The sequence below is a fragment of the Cucumis sativus genome, chromosome 7 (assembly GCF_000004075.3).
Source record: "Cucumis sativus cultivar 9930 chromosome 7, Cucumber_9930_V3, whole genome shotgun sequence".
Taxonomy (NCBI): Eukaryota; Viridiplantae; Streptophyta; class Magnoliopsida; order Cucurbitales; family Cucurbitaceae; genus Cucumis; species Cucumis sativus.
Genome location: NC_026661.2, coordinates 15886479 through 15906144, shown reverse-complemented (window position 1 = coordinate 15906144; position 19666 = coordinate 15886479). Strand labels below are relative to the sequence as shown.

Genomic DNA, 19666 nt, shown 5'->3' with positions numbered 1-19666 from the left:
TTAGAGCCATAATTATTTGTGTTCCTAAATTTCTTAACAACTGTAGCAGATTGTTTGGTTAACATGGCAATTAACTCATTTATGTTATTGTTCGAGGATTTACTTTTATCAAGATTTACCCCCTCATGAACAAATTGAAAAACAATTTTTTTACCCTATCTAGTAATAGTAGGTGATTCCCAATCGGAGATGACAACTTTCCAGGTTTTACTGTCAATTGATTTGAGAAAAGCTGTCAATTGATTTGCGAAAAGCTATCATATGAGACTTCCAATAAGTAGAATTTGTAATTTTTTTTAAATGTTATATCCTTAAATATTAATCCTAAAATAGACATCAATTATAATTATTCTTGTGATAAACATGTCACTATTAATGCTCATGGAAGAAGCCCATAAAGGAAGAGGAATGCTCAAGTAGACTAGCATATAGAATATGCAATTCAAACACATACAAAATACATTGTTTCAAGCAACACAATTTCATCGATAATTAATCCCACGCAAATTTACCCTCATTTCAATTTTCCAAGCAAGAATCGTTAAATAAAACGCAAGAATCGTTAAATAAAACAAACTTATAAACTCTTCGAGCAGTGAAGATATCTAACAAAATTATCGATTTCTCTAGAAATGAAGCTAAAAAATGTATTTTAAAAAATCATGAGTAAATAAATATAACTTCATACTATTTGTGAAAAATGTTAACGTGCTTAGCACGTATTACCAACTAGTACATTATAAATATGTTAATTACGGATTAATGATCTTTACAACAATCTTCTGATCCACATTACCAAACTTATGAGCTTGACCCTAAATTGTTGAACTCATGTCTAAGAAACTGAATTATTGTTAATAAAAAAAACAACTTATATATTAATGGAAGGCAAAAAATTAAACAAACTACCTAATTAACACAAAATATTTGAAATAATTCTCCAAACTTATTAAACTTTGTTCTCGTCTTCTAAATTTAGTTTTTCCATTAAACATGCATATATAAATACTTCTGATCATTGGAAATAAAAATCCAGGGGGAAAAAACGCTCCAATTTGCTATTGAATCCAAATTATTTAAGACACTTAACCATCAGAATGACAAGAAATCTTAGCCTCATTCAAATCCTTCTCTTAGTATTTGCTTGGCAATGTTGTGCTGTCGTTTTCGATGACATCACCGGCACTCAAAATCGTCTGAAGGGGATCGTACCAACAACAAATGAGCAGTTTCTTCGTCCTGCAGAAGCACCCCGGCGTCTTGGCTTCAGTACTCTTCCCAACATTGGCGGCACGGTGAATGACATTAAGGCAAATGTTGATCTAAATCAGAATGGTGGGTCAGTTTTTGATGTTACAAAACATGGAGCTAAAGCTAATGGAAAAACTGATGATGCACAGGTGAGAAATATCAACACACACCAACTTCAAACCTTTTAATTTGAGTTAATTATCTTTAAATTGATGACTATAGGAAATTGTATATATTTTTTGCTATTAAATTCTACTGTTATATTATTCTAAACCGATGTCAATTTTTCTTCTATTCTATTTTGGTGGATATGGATGGTACAATTATTTCAACATTTTTTTGGCAAAAAGAGTTATAATTTTTTTTTATTTTTCATTTGGCAGGCATTCATGACAACATGGATTGCAGCTTGCCGAAACACAGTCGGTCCGGCCAAGTTCTTGATCCCACAAGGCACATTTTTGGTGGGTCCGGTGACTTTCGCCGGTCCTTGCAAAAGCTTTCCCATCACCCTTGAAAATCAAGGAACTGTAAAGGCCACCACCGATATTAGTGCATATTCTTCTCCAGAATGGTTCTCCATTGAAGATATTACTGGTTTCATCCTCACCGGCTCCGGCGTCTTTGACGGCCAAGGCCTCTCCGTTTGGCCCTACAACGACTGCAAGAAAAACAACTTATGCCAACTTCTTCCAATCGTAACTATATATTTTTGCCTTTCATTTTAAATTACAAGTATTTTACACTCCAAACTTTTTGATTTGTGTCTAACACGTATCTAAAAGAACTTGCGATAGACCAAACATATTTAAAAATGAAAAATTATTTTAAATTACATAAACTATTAAAATTATTTAGAAAATATATAGCAAAATTCCATATATCCTCTCGATAAGAATATGAAATTTTACTTTAAATATTTTTACTTATTATGCGATATTCAAAAATGTCTTTTGAACGATGGTGATTAATTCTTTGATTTTTTTTTTTTTTTTTTTTTGCAGTCGATTAAATTCACGAGATTAAATCACACCATTGTTGATGGGCTCACTTCGGTAAACAGCATGGGCTTTCACACGTCTGTATTCTACTGCTACAATTTCACTGCTACTAACATGAAAATTATAGCTCCGCATAATAGTCCCAACACCGATGGAATGCATCTTAGCACCTCAAAATTGGTCACCATTGCCAATAGTGTCATTGGCACAGGTGATGATTGTGTCTCCATTGGTCACAGTACAGAGAATATAACCGTCACCAATGTCACTTGCGGCCCTGGACATGGCCTTAGGTAAATAGTACACTTTCTAAAAAAGAAGTGAAAGATTAAATAGACACAAAGGAGAACACCTAAAAGCTTTCCATTATTCATCTTTTTCAGTGTGGGCAGCTTGGGCAAGTACTCGAAAGAAAAGGGTGTCTATGACGTTCTAGTAAAGAACTGCACCATTTTCAATGCCACCAATGGTGCCAGAATCAAGACTTGGGCTAGCCCTGTCTCGGGGTTAGCCTCGAGAATTATCTTTGAAGACATTGTAATGTACAACGTAAAAAATCCTATAATTATCGATCAAACCTATGGCACTAAGAAGAAGAAGGTAAATAATAACAATAAAAACTAACCATGTTATTAGTTTAATCCAGTCGAGATGTCAAGAGCATAAACTGAGAGTGTTAAGAAAATGTCAATCGAAAATTGAGATGTGCACTGTCTAATGTTTCTTCTTCTTGTGTATCTTATTAAAAGAAACAGATGATCTTAATCTTTAGAGTTTAATAGTGATTTAACGATAACGTACGTGCTACTAAACTTACATGTGCATGCAGGAATCAAATTGGAAGGTTAGCAACGTACAATTCAAAAACATTCGGGGAACTTCGACAACGAATGTGGCAGTGTTGTTGGAGTGCAGCAAATTGTTTCCATGCGAGGGGGTAGAGTTGAGGGACATTAACTTGAGTTATGGAGGCACCAACTTGAGGAATACAACCATTGTTTCTTCATGTTCGAATGCAAAGATTGCTACTTTTGGGGTTCAAAACCCACCACCTTGTGTTGTATAACATTGGGTATACAGATTTATTCATTATTGGTGATTTATAGAGATTTATGAATTGGGGATTGTATATAAATATTCAACACATTCTATTCTCTGTTTTGAATCATGAATTCAATGTGAAAATTATTGGTTTTTTTTTTTCAATCTTGGCCATCTCAAGCTAGTTAGGATAATCCAAAATTTCTAATCCTTAAACAAATAACTCTTAATTCATCCATCAAATTAATTTAAATCAACTGCTAACTTCTTACATTATCTTAATTTTGGTTCAAAAAACGTAGAGCACTAAGAGAGGTAGTTGGACAGCTTAGGCAGAGGAGGAAGTGCTACCTTTATACCTCTAGGTATCCTCTACATGGAGCAACGTTAGTGGCGAGAAGCAAGAAAGAAGAGGATGATAAGAATTGTCATCCTGTCTACGTCCATACACACACACATATATATATATAATCCCAGACAATCACAATATGCATTCAACATCAAGTCTATGTCAATTCATGTATATATATGTTTCCAGTCATTCACAGTATACATTCAACACCAAGTCTACATCCATACGTATATATATATCGGTGGTGAGTCGAGTAGTAGAGAATCCCTTACCTTAAATTTAGGTAAGCCCCTTAACCACGTTGAGGTCTACGAAAAACGAACCTAAACATTAAGACAATTACTCAATATCTCTCTCCAACGTATCATTCATTTAAAATCAACCCAATGTGATTTTTCACAACTTACCTAAATATTCACGAAATGAGTTCCAACTAAAATCTAATGTTTGTTGCGAACCCAAGTAACTCAAGCGCTACCTTCAATACCTTCAAAAAATCAATTAACAATTTCAACATTAAATCCCAAGAACCACACCTACGATAGCAATGGAACAATCTACAAAATTTCACAATTTTTCACTACCAAATAATCTTACAATAATACAGCGGTAGTGGTTCTGAAGATAATGCAAAAAAAGAAAGTGCAATCGACTTGGGCGTGGGTCGAATTTGGAAATCGCGGCTAGAAGGGAGTCACATGCGGTTGGAAGGAAGGGAAAAACACACGACGGCTTTGCAAAACGGAGGCAGATCGGATCGTAGCGGCGAAGTGGCTCGGGTCTGAAAGACAACCGCTTCCACTAAGTAACGAAGCCGGCGAGAAGACAGAAGCGACCGACGACGTCCCTGTTCGCCTGGAGCGGAAGGCGACAGCTGCTTTGTAAGCGTGAGGACAGTACAGCGACGGCGCTTTGACTCCAACACGGTGGAACGTCTGCGGTTCGGACAAGAGGGGATTTGGGACGGTCGATGTTTGCAAGCAAATAGAGAATAAGAAGGGAGAAAATTTGTAGGGGAACCAAGAACTAGGGCTTGAGGAAGAAACAGAGAAGAAAAAAAAAAACTATAAACTTTCAAATGTATTATACAAATTCATGTTCACCATAAAATCTACAAACTTTCCACGATGCATTAATAACAATAATTTAAATAAGAATTCAATAAACTAGGATAAATCTAAAATTCATCTAACACGTGATTTTTTTTATTATAAAAAAATTCAAGGATTGACATATATACTACAAATGAGTCAATTTAGTATAGAAATGGAAAACTGATTTGCTACGATAGATATGTTACTTTGTTTGGCTACATGGTTGATGGAATTTGAAATATTTGTAACCATTATCTTACTTTTTATTTTTATTTTTTTAGAATAAAGAGACTTATCCAAACTCATTCATTCTCAAATTTTGAATTAACCATAAACCCATAATCATAAATGTCCACCAACAACTTATAAACTTATATCATTTTTTTTATAAAAAATGTTAGATACTAATTACTTACCTAAAACATTTTAAGATAATAAGAAAGTAAAGATAAGATTGTTACTTTTTCGAGAAATTCAGACTATAATTATGTACGACTAATAATAGTGTACTACGAATTAAAGTTTTTTTAAGAATTGGTACAAGTTAGAAAAGTTCATTAGAGTATTGAGATTATTATTGAAAAGAAGCTAAATACATCCCAAGAAAGAACCTTTGTACACTTAACTCAAAATACTAAATCAAAGCATGCACTTATTGCTATAAAAAGAAGTCAGAATTCTTGAACTTAGCTTTCCTAATGACATTGTTTCAATTTTGTATCTCATACATGTGTTCTTCAAGTCTTCCTCCAAAGTATTAACCTATTGCAATTGCAACACAAAAGTATATATCAATATAAACGAATTAATAGAAAAAACAAAACATAGTGAGTAAAAAGATTAAGAAAACAAACCTAAGTAGAAGAGAAAACTCAAATATCTATTGCAATTGCAACACAAAAGTAAATATCAATATAAACGAGACAAAACAAAACATGGTGAGTAAAAAGTCCAAGAAAACAAAACTAAGTAGAAGAGGAAATTCAAATGTTTATAAGAAAGATGGAAGAGAGTTCTTTATATAGTTATAGAAGATAAAAGTTACAAAACCTGTTGGAATCTCATCATTAAAATATATTTATAAATTTTAAAAATTAAATTATAGAAATAAAGAGATAACTTTTCATATTCTAGCCACGCATGAATGTGAGAATTTGGAAAGATTATAATTGGTTAATGATAATTATATTTTTTATATTAATTTAATAATCATAAATGAAAAAAAAACAATAAAATTTGGTTGATAGTATAAAATTAGAATTTAAGAAGGGGTAGAATGATTCAAAAATGATGAGCCACTTTTAATTTCCCAAAAATAACGATAAGGATATATTATTATTATTATTATTATTATTACTTTATTACTATTATTTCTTTTTCCACTAAATATTAAAGGTTATATATTTCCTTAACCCTTCTTTTCCCTTAATTAAATTTTCTCTTTCTTACCAAACTCCAATAAATTAACACCCAAAAATTTAAAATCTTAATAAAATAAGACAAATGGATTTAGAAAATATCTCAAAAAATTGGAATTTGATTACTTTACTTGAATTAATTTACTATCTATTGCAAGGTTGAGATTTTGCAGGATAGGGTTCAATAGAATGATTGGTTATGTGCTCTCAAGTGTTTTTTCACTTAAAAAATTGTGAGTAAACTGATGGCAACCATAATATTGGACATGCCCATTTCATTGTATTTGACAAAGGAAATGGGCAATGTCATCAAAATTCTAGGTTGGTTTAGAAAATAGTAACTTGAAAAAAATGTTGCATTATTTTTAATCTTTCTTCATTCTGTCTATGGTATCTATACATAGAATATAAAATCATTTTTGGTTAACTGACTTATTGTAGGAGCATGATAAGTTCGGTCATAGGTGCTAAGACTTTAATACTTCGTGGGGACATTACAATGGGGTGTAATCCATTATATCGCATGATGTATTAAAATCCGATCCATTATATCCATGAATATGTTATTATATTCTAAATGTCCCTAATCGATTATTATTGTGAGAACAATAATAAACTAAGATTAGTATGAATTTTAATTGATAATCATTGGATGATTATATATGTAGAGACATAAATTATAATTATATTCTCTTATTAGACAATAAGAATTGGACTAAGCCTTTTTTTAGATTTTTACATGGATATGTATCATAAATAATCTCAAATAATTGATTGTTTTTATCTTTGACCTGAGATTATTATAGTGGCAAACATAAGAATTAATCTCTTTTGATGCAATCAAACGTTATCTTTAACCGGATAATTATAAAGGTTGTACTCGAATATGTTATGCATTTTGTAGTGGACAATGATTAATCAAGATGCCCTCTTGTTATGGAGATATATCTTTGGGCCCCTCGATTAAGCGTGACTGTGGAAATGCATGGTCGTGCTATAAATGCATGGTCTTATATTCAATTATAGATATCATGTGATAAAAAGATTAAAGCAATAATTATATTAGGTTATGTTGGATCATCGACTTAATTTAATATGGGTAGCCATAATGTCTTCCTAGAGACTAAGTATTTCTTATGAGCCATCAACAAGTTATGAACTTATTGCCATATTAAATTAACCTAACGAGTCGCACACAAAAGAACTAGGTCGAATTTGTCTTTGAGCTAGATAATTAACAAGCCCAATTGGAGAATTAGAAGCATATTAGGAAATCTTAAGCTTATTAGGAAACCTGGAAAGTCTATAAATAAAACCTTAGGCATCTTATTTCATATACACGCAAAAGACAAAATTTTGTTCTACATCGAGAGTAAAAAATCCCACTATGTGAGGTTCTAGCAGACCCGAATTCAAGAAGTTGAGTTCTCAATTCATGTGTGGATACTACCAGAGAACGCTTGTGATTTCACAGCGTTTTGGTGATACAAATTTGGAGGACCGTTCTTATCGAAACAAAGACAATTCGAATTTGGAACATTGACATAAGGGTATGTTTGTAAGTGATTTAACTATTTATGCACGACATGTTTACATTTTAGGGTTAGAGATTTTTTTATGTTAATTGTGTTGCGTCTAGCCTAGTTCATTTTCCAACATTTTGCTGATTAGTTTTGGAATGTTTCAATTGCATTCGTTGTTATGTTGAAAAATTATTATATGGCTATCACATTTTAATATATTACTCGTTTTTGTGTTTACTTTATCTTTTTGCACAGGAGGGTGAAGTTACTTTTTGTTGAACGATGTTCTGAGTTAACGACCAAAGGATTGGAGTCGATAGTTCTTCAATGGAATGATCTTCGAAGCCTCGAAGTAGCATCATGTAAGAATATAAAAGATAGTTGCATTGTCTCTCCTACTCTTTCTAAATTCTTATCTGTTCTTGAGAATTTGAAATTGAGGTAGGAATTTGGTGGAAGAGCTCTTGACAGCTCCAATGAAAAAAAAAAAAAAAACGGGTATATATGGGCAAAGTAGATAATTTTGTTAGATATCTTCACTGCTTGAAGAGTTTATGCGTTTGTTTTATTTAACAAGATTCTTGCTTGGAAAATTGAAATGAGGGTAAATTTGAGTGGGATGAAATTGTGTTGCTTGAAACATTGCATTTTATATGTGTTTGAATTGCATATTCTATATGCTAGTCTACTTGAGCATTCCTCTTCCTTTACGAGCTTCTTCCATGTGTATTAATAGTACATAACTGCGACATGTTTATCACAATTACGGCTTGCCATCTCTTTGCTATAAAAGTGAAAAAAAAAATTGTACTAAACGTATACTTGACGGTTTTTAGTGTAAAGTAAATGTATACTTGACGGTTTTTTAGTGTCAAGTAAATGTATACTTGATGGTTTTTAAGTGTCAAGTAAACGTATACTTGACGGTTTTTTAGTGTCAAGTAATTTTACTATAATAGACAGCCGATTACTTGACGCTTTAAAAAATGTCAAGTATACGTTTACTTGACACTGTATTACGTCAAGTAAACCAATTTCTGTAGTAGTGTAGTGTTTTTGTTTATCATTTATATGATTTGTCATTGAAGGGCTTGATGGTGAACACTAATGGAGTCCTTAACTCGTGGATGTAGTTGAAATCTCACCCAAGAAAAATCCAAAGCTAGAGAATGGAGCCTTCGACTTGAACCCATCGTGATGAAGGAAAAGAATGGTATGAAGGTTTTGTTGGAACATACTTTTGATGATTATATCAAACATTTTGAATGAATATAGTGCTTTATTTCTTTTGTTTGTTATAAATTTGTAGATTTCCATTATAATTATTATTGTAGATTTTGTTGAAATGTGAATTACATCTTTCTTTCCTAGGCAAATAACTTCCATAAATATGTATATGGTTATAATTTGATTTTACAATGTTATTTGCAAAACAACTTGTAAAATAAAAGAAGTCCATTAACATTAAAATCCATCCTCATTAACATGAATAATGCTAATAAAAATAAGAGACTTTCAATAATGTATCTAAAATAGCTATAGAACATCTTTTATAACTTTTTTTTATTGCTATAAAAAGAATTATAGTACTTTTTAAAAAAATAGAATGGAATGTTTTTATACCATTGACTTAAAGCTATCATTTATCAAGTCTTGAGTAAGAGATCTCTCTAGAAATGATATAACAAATGTATTTTAAAAAATCATGAGTAAATAAATATAACTTCATACTATTTGTGTGAAAAGTTAACGTGCATAGCACGTATTACCAACTAGTACATTATAAATATGTTAATTACGGATTAATGATCTTTACAACAATCTTCTGATCCACATTACCAAACTTATGAGCTTGACCCTAAATTGTTGAACTCATGTCTAAGAAACTGAATTATTGTTAATAAAAAAAAAACAACTTATATATTAATGGAAGGCAAAAAATTAAACAAACTACCTAATTAACACATAATATTTGAAATAATTCTCCAAACTTATTAAACTTTGTTCTCGTCTTCTAAATTTAGTTTTTCCATTAAACATGCATATATAAATACTTCTGATCATTGGAAATAAAAATCCAGGGGGAAAAAACGCTCCAATTTGCTATTGAATCCAAATTATTTAAGACACTTAACCATCAGAATGACAAGAAATCTTAGCCTCATTCAAATCCTTCTCTTAGTATTTGCTTGGCAATGTTGTGCTGTCGTTTTCGATGACATCACCGGCACTCAAAATCGTCTGAAGGGGATCGTACCAACAACAAATGAGCAGTTTCTTCGTCCTGCAGAAGCACCCCGGCGTCTTGGCTTCAGTACTCTTCCCAACATTGGCGGCACGGTGAATGACATTAAGGCAAATGTTGATCTAAATCAGAATGGTGGGTCAGTTTTTGATGTTACAAAACATGGAGCTAAAGCTAATGGAAAAACTGATGATGCACAGGTGAGAAATATCAACACACACCAACTTCAAACCTTTTAATTTGAGTTAATTATCTTTAAATTGATGACTATAGGAAATTGTATATATTTTTTGCTATTAAATTCTACTGTTATATTATTCTAAACCGATGTCAATTTTTCTTCTATTCTATTTTGGTGGATATGGATGGTACAATTATTTCAACATTTTTTTGGCAAAAAGAGTTATAATTTTTTTTTTTATTTTTCATTTGGCAGGCATTCATGACAACATGGATTGCAGCTTGCCGAAACACAGTCGGTCCGGCCAAGTTCTTGATCCCACAAGGCACATTTTTGGTGGGTCCGGTGACTTTCGCCGGTCCTTGCAAAAGCTTTCCCATCACCCTTGAAAATCAAGGAACTGTAAAGGCCACCACCGATATTAGTGCATATTCTTCTCCAGAATGGTTCTCCATTGAAGATATTACTGGTTTCATCCTCACCGGCTCCGGCGTCTTTGACGGCCAAGGCCTCTCCGTTTGGCCCTACAACGACTGCAAGAAAAACAACTTATGCCAACTTCTTCCAATCGTAACTATATATTTTTGCCTTTCATTTTAAATTACAAGTATTTTACACTCCAAACTTTTTGATTTGTGTCTAACACGTATCTAAAAGAACTTGCGATAGACCAAACATATTTAAAAATGAAAAATTATTTTAAATTACATAAACTATTAAAATTATTTAGAAAATATATAGCAAAATTCCATATATCCTCTCGATAAGAATATGAAATTTTACTTTAAATATTTTTACTTATTATGCGATATTCAAAAATGTCTTTTGAACGATGGTGATTAATTCTTTGATCTTTTTTTTTTTTTTTTTTGCAGTCGATTAAATTCACGAGATTAAATCACACCATTGTTGATGGGCTCACTTCGGTAAACAGCATGGGCTTTCACACGTCTGTATTCTACTGCTACAATTTCACTGCTACTAACATGAAAATTATAGCTCCGCATAATAGTCCCAACACCGATGGAATGCATCTTAGCACCTCAAAATTGGTCACCATTGCCAATAGTGTCATTGGCACAGGTGATGATTGTGTCTCCATTGGTCACAGTACAGAGAATATAACCGTCACCAATGTCACTTGCGGCCCTGGACATGGCCTTAGGTAAATAGTACACTTTCTAAAAAAGAAGTGAAAGATTAAATAGACACAAAGGAAAACACCTAAAAGCTTTCCATTATTCATCTTTTTCAGTGTGGGCAGCTTGGGCAAGTACTCGAAAGAAAAGGGTGTCTATGACGTTCTAGTAAAGAACTGCACCATTTTCAATGCCACCAATGGTGCCAGAATCAAGACTTGGGCTAGCCCTGTCTCGGGGTTAGCCTCGAGAATTATCTTTGAAGACATTGTAATGTACAACGTAAAAAATCCTATAATTATCGATCAAACCTATGGCACTAAGAAGAAGAAGGTAAATAATAACAATAAAAACTAACCATGTTATTAGTTTAATCCAGTCGAGATGTCAAGAGCATAAACTCAGAGTGTTAAGAAAATGTCAATCGAAAATTGAGATGTGCACTGTCTAATGTTTCTTCTTCTTGTATATCTTATTAAAAGAAACAGATGATCTTAATCTTTAGAGTTTAATAGTGATTTAACGATAACGTACGTGTTACTAAACTTACATGTGCATGCAGGAATCAAATTGGAAGGTTAGCAACGTACAATTCAAAAACATTCGGGGAACTTCGACAACGAATGTGGCAGTGTTGTTGGAGTGCAGCAAATTGTTTCCATGCGAGGGGGTAGAGTTGAGGGACATTAACTTGAGTTATGGAGGCACCAACTTGAGGAATACAACCATTGTTTCTTCATGTTCGAATGCAAAGATTGCTACTTTTGGGGTTCAAAACCCACCACCTTGTGTTGTATAATGTTGGGTATACAGATTTATTCATTATTGGGGATTTATGAATTGGGGATTGTATATAAATATTCAACACATTGTATTCTCTGTTTTGAATCATGAATTCAATGTGAAAACTATTGTTTTTTTCTTTTTTTTTCAATCTTGGCCATCTCAAGCTAGTTAGGATAATCCAAAATTTCTAATCCTTAAACAAATCACTCTTAATTCATCCATCAAATTAATTTAAATCAATTGCTAACTTCTTACATTATCTTAATTTTGGTTCAAAAAACGTAGAATATAATCATTTGAGATAAAGAAAATTTTATAGATGAAACTATTTACAAAATATAGGATTAAAGAAAAAAAGGAATTGTCAAAAATAAAAAAATTTGACAAAATATTTAGAACATATGAAAATATGGTTTTATCGGTGACATTGATAGATAGTGATAGAAGTCTATCCGTTTCTTTCATTGATAGAATTCGAAATTTTGATATAGTTTCTAAGTATATATTTTAATTTATTTTACTATTTTTAAAAATGTTCCTTAAAAAAAACTTAAATTCACTAAAGAAAATTGTGATATAGTTTTTATCTTTTTTAAATAATTACAATTTTTTAATATATTTTAAAATGCTCCTAAATTAAATTATTCCAAATGTTTAACCTCACCTTCAAATATAGCAAAATAAATCAAAATATTTTGATAATTGATAAAATCTAAATTTTTGCTATAATTTGTAGGTGTGTTATCAACTATTCCATTTTTGTTAAAATTTCCGTTAATAATTTAAATCTACATAAAATACATTATTTTCTCATTTGTTTTAAATTATCTCTGAAATCCAAAAAGTAGACACAAAATTAAACCCATCAATTTTTTTTATAATTAGTCTCATTTTATCTAAAACTCGTGATTTGTTAGTCAAACATTTCATATTACATCTATTTTTTAAAAAAATATATGATATAGGTCAAGTAGGTGCACCATGATATCTCTACTAGGTGAACACCTCCGTAGCACCATCATCATTCTCACTTTATTTATAGATAAAGATATAGTACACTGGAAGCCAGGAATACAAAAACAAGGTCTAGAAGGGAAGCCTAAGAGAAACCCAAAGTCAATACAATTACACAAAAAGCATTGATATTGAGAACTATAGACTTGAAAGTGTAGTTTGAAAATAAAGAAAATCTACTTGTCCACAGTCGCATAAGAGCTTTAATATCTTTCCAAACCTTCGTGAACGACTTTTTCTGACCCTTAAAAATTTTGCTATTTCTTTCAATCCAAACATACCAAAGAGTGGCAATCACTATCATGTTAAAGATGGTAGCTTTTTTTCTATCTCTTTTAAGAGAAAGATAGAACCATATTATTATTGTTTCTATGGTGTTTTTCCTAAGAAGGTTTTCCTCAAAATCATCACTCACTAAGTCCGTTTGACTTACTTTTTAAATGTTTCCCTTCTCAGATTGTTAGGCGTTAAGGTCATGCAAATGTTCATTCTAAGGCTTCATAGCCAAGTTAAGGAAGGAAGGTGGAGTGTCTCCATAGTCCTGTATCGCACATTGGCCGTGGAAATTTTTTATTACAACTAAGGGTTGATTGGTAAGTGAATCGCCTCTTATTGCGAATGACCCAACTTAGAAGGTTGGCGAATGCAAGATCCAAGTTGGTGAGGACTAATCCAGTGAACCAGAGAGCCAAGGGGCTGAGTCAGGGGAAGAGTAGCCCTAACGTAGAGCACTAAGAGAGGTAGTTGGACAACCTAGGCAGAGGAGGAAGTGCTACCTTTAATAGAGGATGACAAGAAGTTGGCTCTGATCTTAAAGAGCAAAAGAGTCAAAGAGTCGGGTAAAAAAAAAGAAGGGTTCACATGACTAAGTAGCTGCCTCAAGAAGCAACATTGGGCAGTGAGCGAGAAAAAATAGAGGCAATAGCCAATGTATCAGTGCCAAGAGAGTTTAAAGAGTTATATTTGTAATTTCTAAACCCTGTAAAGGTGTTAACTTAATAAAGAGAAGTTAAAACTCATTCTGATGTATCATCTTTGTCTGTCGCGTAAATGGCTAAAAAGTGAAAGAGAATGCAGTATCAAGGATACATCTGTAAAAGTTGTAAGTTGTTGTATTTCATTTTCTTATGCAAAAGAAAATAAGGCGTTTAAGTTGTATGAAAAGAGATAAGTTGTTCTACTTACTATACGTTTAGTGTGTTACGCTGAACGCTTGTGATTTCATAGTGTTTGGGTGATACAAATTTGGAGGATCGTTCTTATCGTAACAAAGGCAATTCGAATTTGAAATAGTGACATAAAGGTATGTTTATTCGTGATTTAATTATTTATGCACGGCATGTTTATGTTCTAGGGTTAGAGATTTTTTTATGTTAATTTCGTTGCGTTTAGCCTTAGTTCATTTTCCAACATTTTGTTGATTAGTTATGGGTTGTTTCAATTGCATTCATTGTTATGTTGAAAAATTATTATATAACTATGACATTTTAATATATCACTAGTTTTTGTGTTTACTTTCTCTTTTTGCACAAGAGGGTGAAGTTACTTTTGGTTGAAAGATGTTCGTTGTTAACGACCAAACGATTGGAGTCGATAGTTCTTCATTGGAAGGATCTTCAAAGCCTTGAAGTAGCATCATGTAAGAATATAAAAGATAGTTGCATTGTCTCTCCTACTCTTTCTAAATTCTTCTTTGTTCTTGAGAATTTGAAATTGAGGTAGGAGTTCGGTGGAAGAGCTCTTGATAGCTCCAAAGAAAAAAAAATGGGCATATATAGGCAAAGTAGATAATTTTGTTAGATATCTCTCCTGCTTGAAGAGTTTATGAGTTTGTTTTATTTAACATGATTCTTGCTTGGAAAATTGAAATGAGGGTAAATTTGAGTGGGATGAAATTGTGTTACATGAAACATTGCATTTTGTATGTGTTTGAATTGCATATTCTATATGCTAGTCTACTTGAGTATTCCTCTTCCTTCAAGGGCTTCTTTCAAGAGCATTAATAGTACAGAACTACGACAAGTTTATCACAATTATGGCTTGCCATCTCTTCACTATAAAAGTGAAAAAAAAAATTGTAGTGAACATGCCCAATACAATGTTTATTGTACTTATCCTTTCCATTTTTTTTCAAAAAAAAAATCCTGAATGATCTCAATGATAGGTTTTAGTCTTCAAAATCTTCAACATCTTACACTTACTAATATTTGGGATAAACACTCATCTCGTTGTTGTTTGTTGTAGGCATTAGAGGAGGTTCATTTTTTGCACAACAAGGTTTTTTGAATCAATATTTCAACTTTTGAAGTTTGGTCAAAATATCTATGAACAATCTTAATTACTTTTCTTGCTTTTCTTTTTCCTCTCTTTGTAGATAAGAATCAATCTATTACTTTTATTAGATAATTGAACAACTTTGTTTTCAATTTGGTTAAGTCTAAATGTGTTGATTTATTTTTTGAGGTTCTTTGTGGTTGAAACTTATGGTTTTTGGTCCAAAAAGAGAACAAACGTTGGGAGAGAGTCCAAGGTAGGAACATTAGCATATGTATTCTATTGTTGTTGTTAATGGTTTTATTTTAGGAGGTTGTACTGTTGTCTTTACACTTACAGGAGATTGTGTTAAATTATCTTCAAGATTGTCTTTACAAGCTTGCCAATTCTTTTTGTTCTAGATGTTGACTCATAGTAGAGGCGATCCAACAACAACGATGTCCAATTAGCTAATTTGGACCCTCCAAAGTTGACAACCAACTCTCTCAATATAACTCTTTTTCTACGACAAATGATGATCAATGTAACTTGTTGATAGGTTACTTAGTTAAACTTCTCGCTTTCTTTGTTGTTGGAGTCAGGCTATTGTATATATAAACACAATATTAAGATTTCATTTTGTATGTACACATTTAAAAGAGAAATATTATAGTTTCTAAAAGAATATTAATTTTATTGATTTGTTGGCGTAAGAAAAAATATTTATATATATTTGTTTTATTTTCAATAACAAAATGATCACATACAATATTTTATCAACAATTACTAACAAAAGCATGTGACAAACTAACACAGAAGAAGATCTATAATGTCAATTTAAAACTAACATCAAAGCAAAATTGAAATTGAAAGGCATCTTTAATGTCAGTTTAAAACTGACGTCAAAGCATAAGTGACATTAAAAGCTTTAATAATACGTCCATAGATGTCAGTTTAGAATCGACATCATACCTCTTTAATGTGAGTTTTAAATCAACATTGTTGGTCATTTTAATGTCGGTTTTAAATCGATATCAGAGTTCAACCGACATTAAAGGACCTTAAGAATACAATCATAGATGTCAGTTTCCAACCGACATCGTACCTCTTTAACGTTGGTTTTAAATTGACATTAATGCTCAATTTTCTTCTAGTGATAAGATACCCTGGTTGTTATAGAATGACGATGTGTTGGTTAGGTTAGTACTTAAACATGGTAGTTCACAGACGTTCAATGCAATTGTAATACATCACTGGCTAGGTTCATCGCACGGTTTGTGCTCACATTATCCTTCTATATTGCGTATGCAATTCTAGGTGATATGTCACAGGTCATGATCATAGCATGTGAAATGCTCACTATGTACATTTTTATTGCGTCAAACATAATTCATCATTTAATCCAAGTTTTCCTACTGCTTGCCCAAGTGCAAGCAAAACAGTAGGTTTTCCTGGGTGATTCAGAGTTGAACACGAGGAATTGTTTCAAGACATTAGTTCTAGTGTCTACTTATTTGTTAGGTGTTATGATTGTTGTAGTAAAAGAATGTATATAAAGAATTTAAATTATTTACAATCACCTAGAGACTCATGCATATGGATATAAATTATCGTAAAATGGAGGATTGAGTGAACTAACTTGCGTTAAGAAGGTGGTGAAGGAAGGTTCCATGTTATCATGCGAGCAAGTTCTATGACCACTTCACTGCAATATAACTCATCAAGCTATTCTATGTTTAATGCACGCTCCTCTCGGAGTCGTTGAACGCCACACTTGGTTTCCGCTCAGAATCCAAATGACTAGGATTGGCCAAATGGTTTATATCTAGTAATACTTATATATTTTGCTGAGAGTGCTTCTCATTTAAGGACAACAACTTTTCGGCGTCTTGGTCCACACTTGTTTGCCTGTAAGAATACAAATGAAGAAAGTCCTCTCACAAGGTTGAGAAAACTCTTCCTTACGTGTGTTAGTCATGTCCTTGCTACTCACCCTCTCGAGTTGTTGGCAACATACATTGGCCAAGTGTGACATGTAGCTCAACTAACATGTTAAGCAGTAGAAGTACATGCTACTTAGTGAAAATGCATCATAGAACTAACTACAAATAACATAAAGAAAGATGAATAATAGAGGCGTGGATGGATTGAAAAGTGTATAAATATACATTGTATTCGAGGATAAAGGCCTTCAGCCATTATACAATGTAACGAAATAATCAAATGGTAAGATAAAGAAAGTGAGATACAAGTTAGGGGAATGAGGACGTGACTCTTCCCCACTCAAACTCTAAGCTTGTGCGTTACAGTCTGATCGAAAAAGATGAAGAAGTGTTGTACAATCGGTGGTTAGGCTAATGCTTACCATCGACCCTCTAGGTTTTAGCCCATGCAGGCCTTTCCCGTGTGTGGTGGGGGATGAAGTACTCTGAAACTGTCAGTGTTGACTTCAGTCCTATGCAGTCACATCATACCAACTATCGTTCTTGTCTTCTAGTAAGCCTTTCTCACGTGATGACATGTTTCCGTCTAGAGATGTTATTCGCTAGACGAGTTCCCATTGCATGACTTGTGCATGAGGTATGCTCTGCGATTTGCAACTTCCTTTTTGTCCACTTATCCTGCATTTAAACATGGCAATCGCATAAAACAGGCATGATATCTATGTAAGATGTATTTTTAAATACTTATGTATTTACAACGCAAGTCACACGCTTTGCTCATCTTCTTATGCATTTTGACCTCATTATTATAATAAAAGAGGTTATAATAACGGATATTTATACACGTTATCATACCCCCACTCGCATGTCACCTACATGAATGTATTAAATCATGGCATTTGTATCAAATACAAAGTGAGTCGTATCCATAGTTTTACCATAATAGTACCACTATATGTACTCTTTAAGTTGTATCTTGAACATTGACCACTATATGTTTCTACATACATTTCAAGCTCGTCAAACAACTTAGGATGTTAGTTTATTAAGACAAAACTAATAATCAATAATCAATAATATTTTATTGAAATTATAATAATAACAGTCAACGGATTACATCTAATATCTATGAATTTTAGGACATAAAATCAAATAATAAGTATCTTATTCTTGATACATTTTCAAAAACATGAAAATAAATCAATGGAAGTCTTCAAAAGCAAAAGGAATGGAAAAGTGCTCAAAAAGCTCTCTAGATTGTCTAAATTTTAGTATGTGTCTTGTGTGATTAAACAGCTAGCAAATAGGGTAAATTAACACAAAAACATAACGACATCGCGGCGCCCAAGCATTTGCACGTGCCTCCTTGTCCATCAAAGTCCGAAGCACCTGACACTCAAAGGCAGCACTGCGGCACTTGGCCTTTTACATGAAATTGAAGCTCTTTGCCTTTTGGCCCTGCCTAGCGTCGTGGAGTGTCGCAATGTCAAGGCTCCCACATACCAAACTTTGTTTTCTTGCTCCTTTGATGCTTTAAACCTCCAATTACGTCTAATTAGTTCTGAAATGAACATTAAGACCAAGAATGACCTAAATTAAGCTCAATACCGACAAAAACTATGGAATAGAAATGTAAAATACTAGAACGATCTTGATTTAAGCATGACAAGATTGCGTATTTTGAACGCTATCATAATGTAAGTTGCAAGATAATATGGAATAGGATAAAATGTGAAACTTCTGCCAAAGCTATACACTAGGACCTAATTGAGTCTTAGAAAAGGGAAAGGTTTGGGGCAAACCACCATGCTCTTGCACATGGTCAAGGGTGAGATTGAGCCTATTCTAATGCCACATAAGGTGTGTATGCTCTAACTCAGTGAAACCTAAAACCTCAACCTCAATTCAAAATTTCTAGCTAGCTATAGTACGTTCATTCACATGCAAACTTTTAGTTTGTTGTACTTTTCACCTTTGAATTAACAAACTTTTTATTCTCTCTCAAAATTTCAAATAAATTGACACCAAATGTTTTACGGTTATTTTGACCTATTTCATTCTCTAAGCTTCTATAGGGTATTTCTCTACAAAACTTTGACTCTACAATGTTTAGAATCAAACTTCTAGAATGTTCGTTTTTTTAAGAGTTAATAATTTTTCTAGTTAAGAATCAAACTGTTACAAGTAATCTTTCTATGAGTTAATTTGGATAAATAACGTAACTTTTGAAATTAATTATTGAAATATTTGTAGTTCTCAAAATATTTACAAATATGGGGTAGTTCTGCTGTCTCTCTCCAATGTCTTGGGTTAAAAAAAAAAGTTAATTTTGTTATTGTTTTCTATATGCTTGTTCTCTATCCATTTGTCTTCCTTTTAATATTGTCAAAATTTAAATTTTGTTATTGCCTTTCTCCTTCAAACA

The 19666-nt window shown here is 32.5% G+C and overlaps 2 protein-coding genes across 2 annotated transcripts; both read left to right on the top strand.

The window, feature by feature from the left end:
• The first annotated feature begins 1097 nt into the window (after nt 1–1097).
• LOC116405262 (exopolygalacturonase-like) lies at nt 1098–4530 on the top strand. Its single transcript, XM_031889235.1, has 5 exons — nt 1098–1400; nt 1635–1949; nt 2256–2545; nt 2636–2852; nt 4333–4530. The coding sequence occupies exons 1-5, from the start codon at nt 1098–1100 to the stop codon at nt 4528–4530; spliced, it is 1323 nt and encodes a 440-aa protein (XP_031745095.1).
• Nucleotides 4531–9822: 5292 nt separating this feature from the next.
• LOC116405261 (exopolygalacturonase-like) lies at nt 9823–12044 on the top strand. Its single transcript, XM_031889234.1, has 5 exons — nt 9823–10125; nt 10362–10676; nt 10982–11271; nt 11362–11578; nt 11808–12044. The coding sequence occupies exons 1-5, from the start codon at nt 9823–9825 to the stop codon at nt 12042–12044; spliced, it is 1362 nt and encodes a 453-aa protein (XP_031745094.1).
• The last annotated feature ends 7622 nt before the right edge of the window (nt 12045–19666 follow it).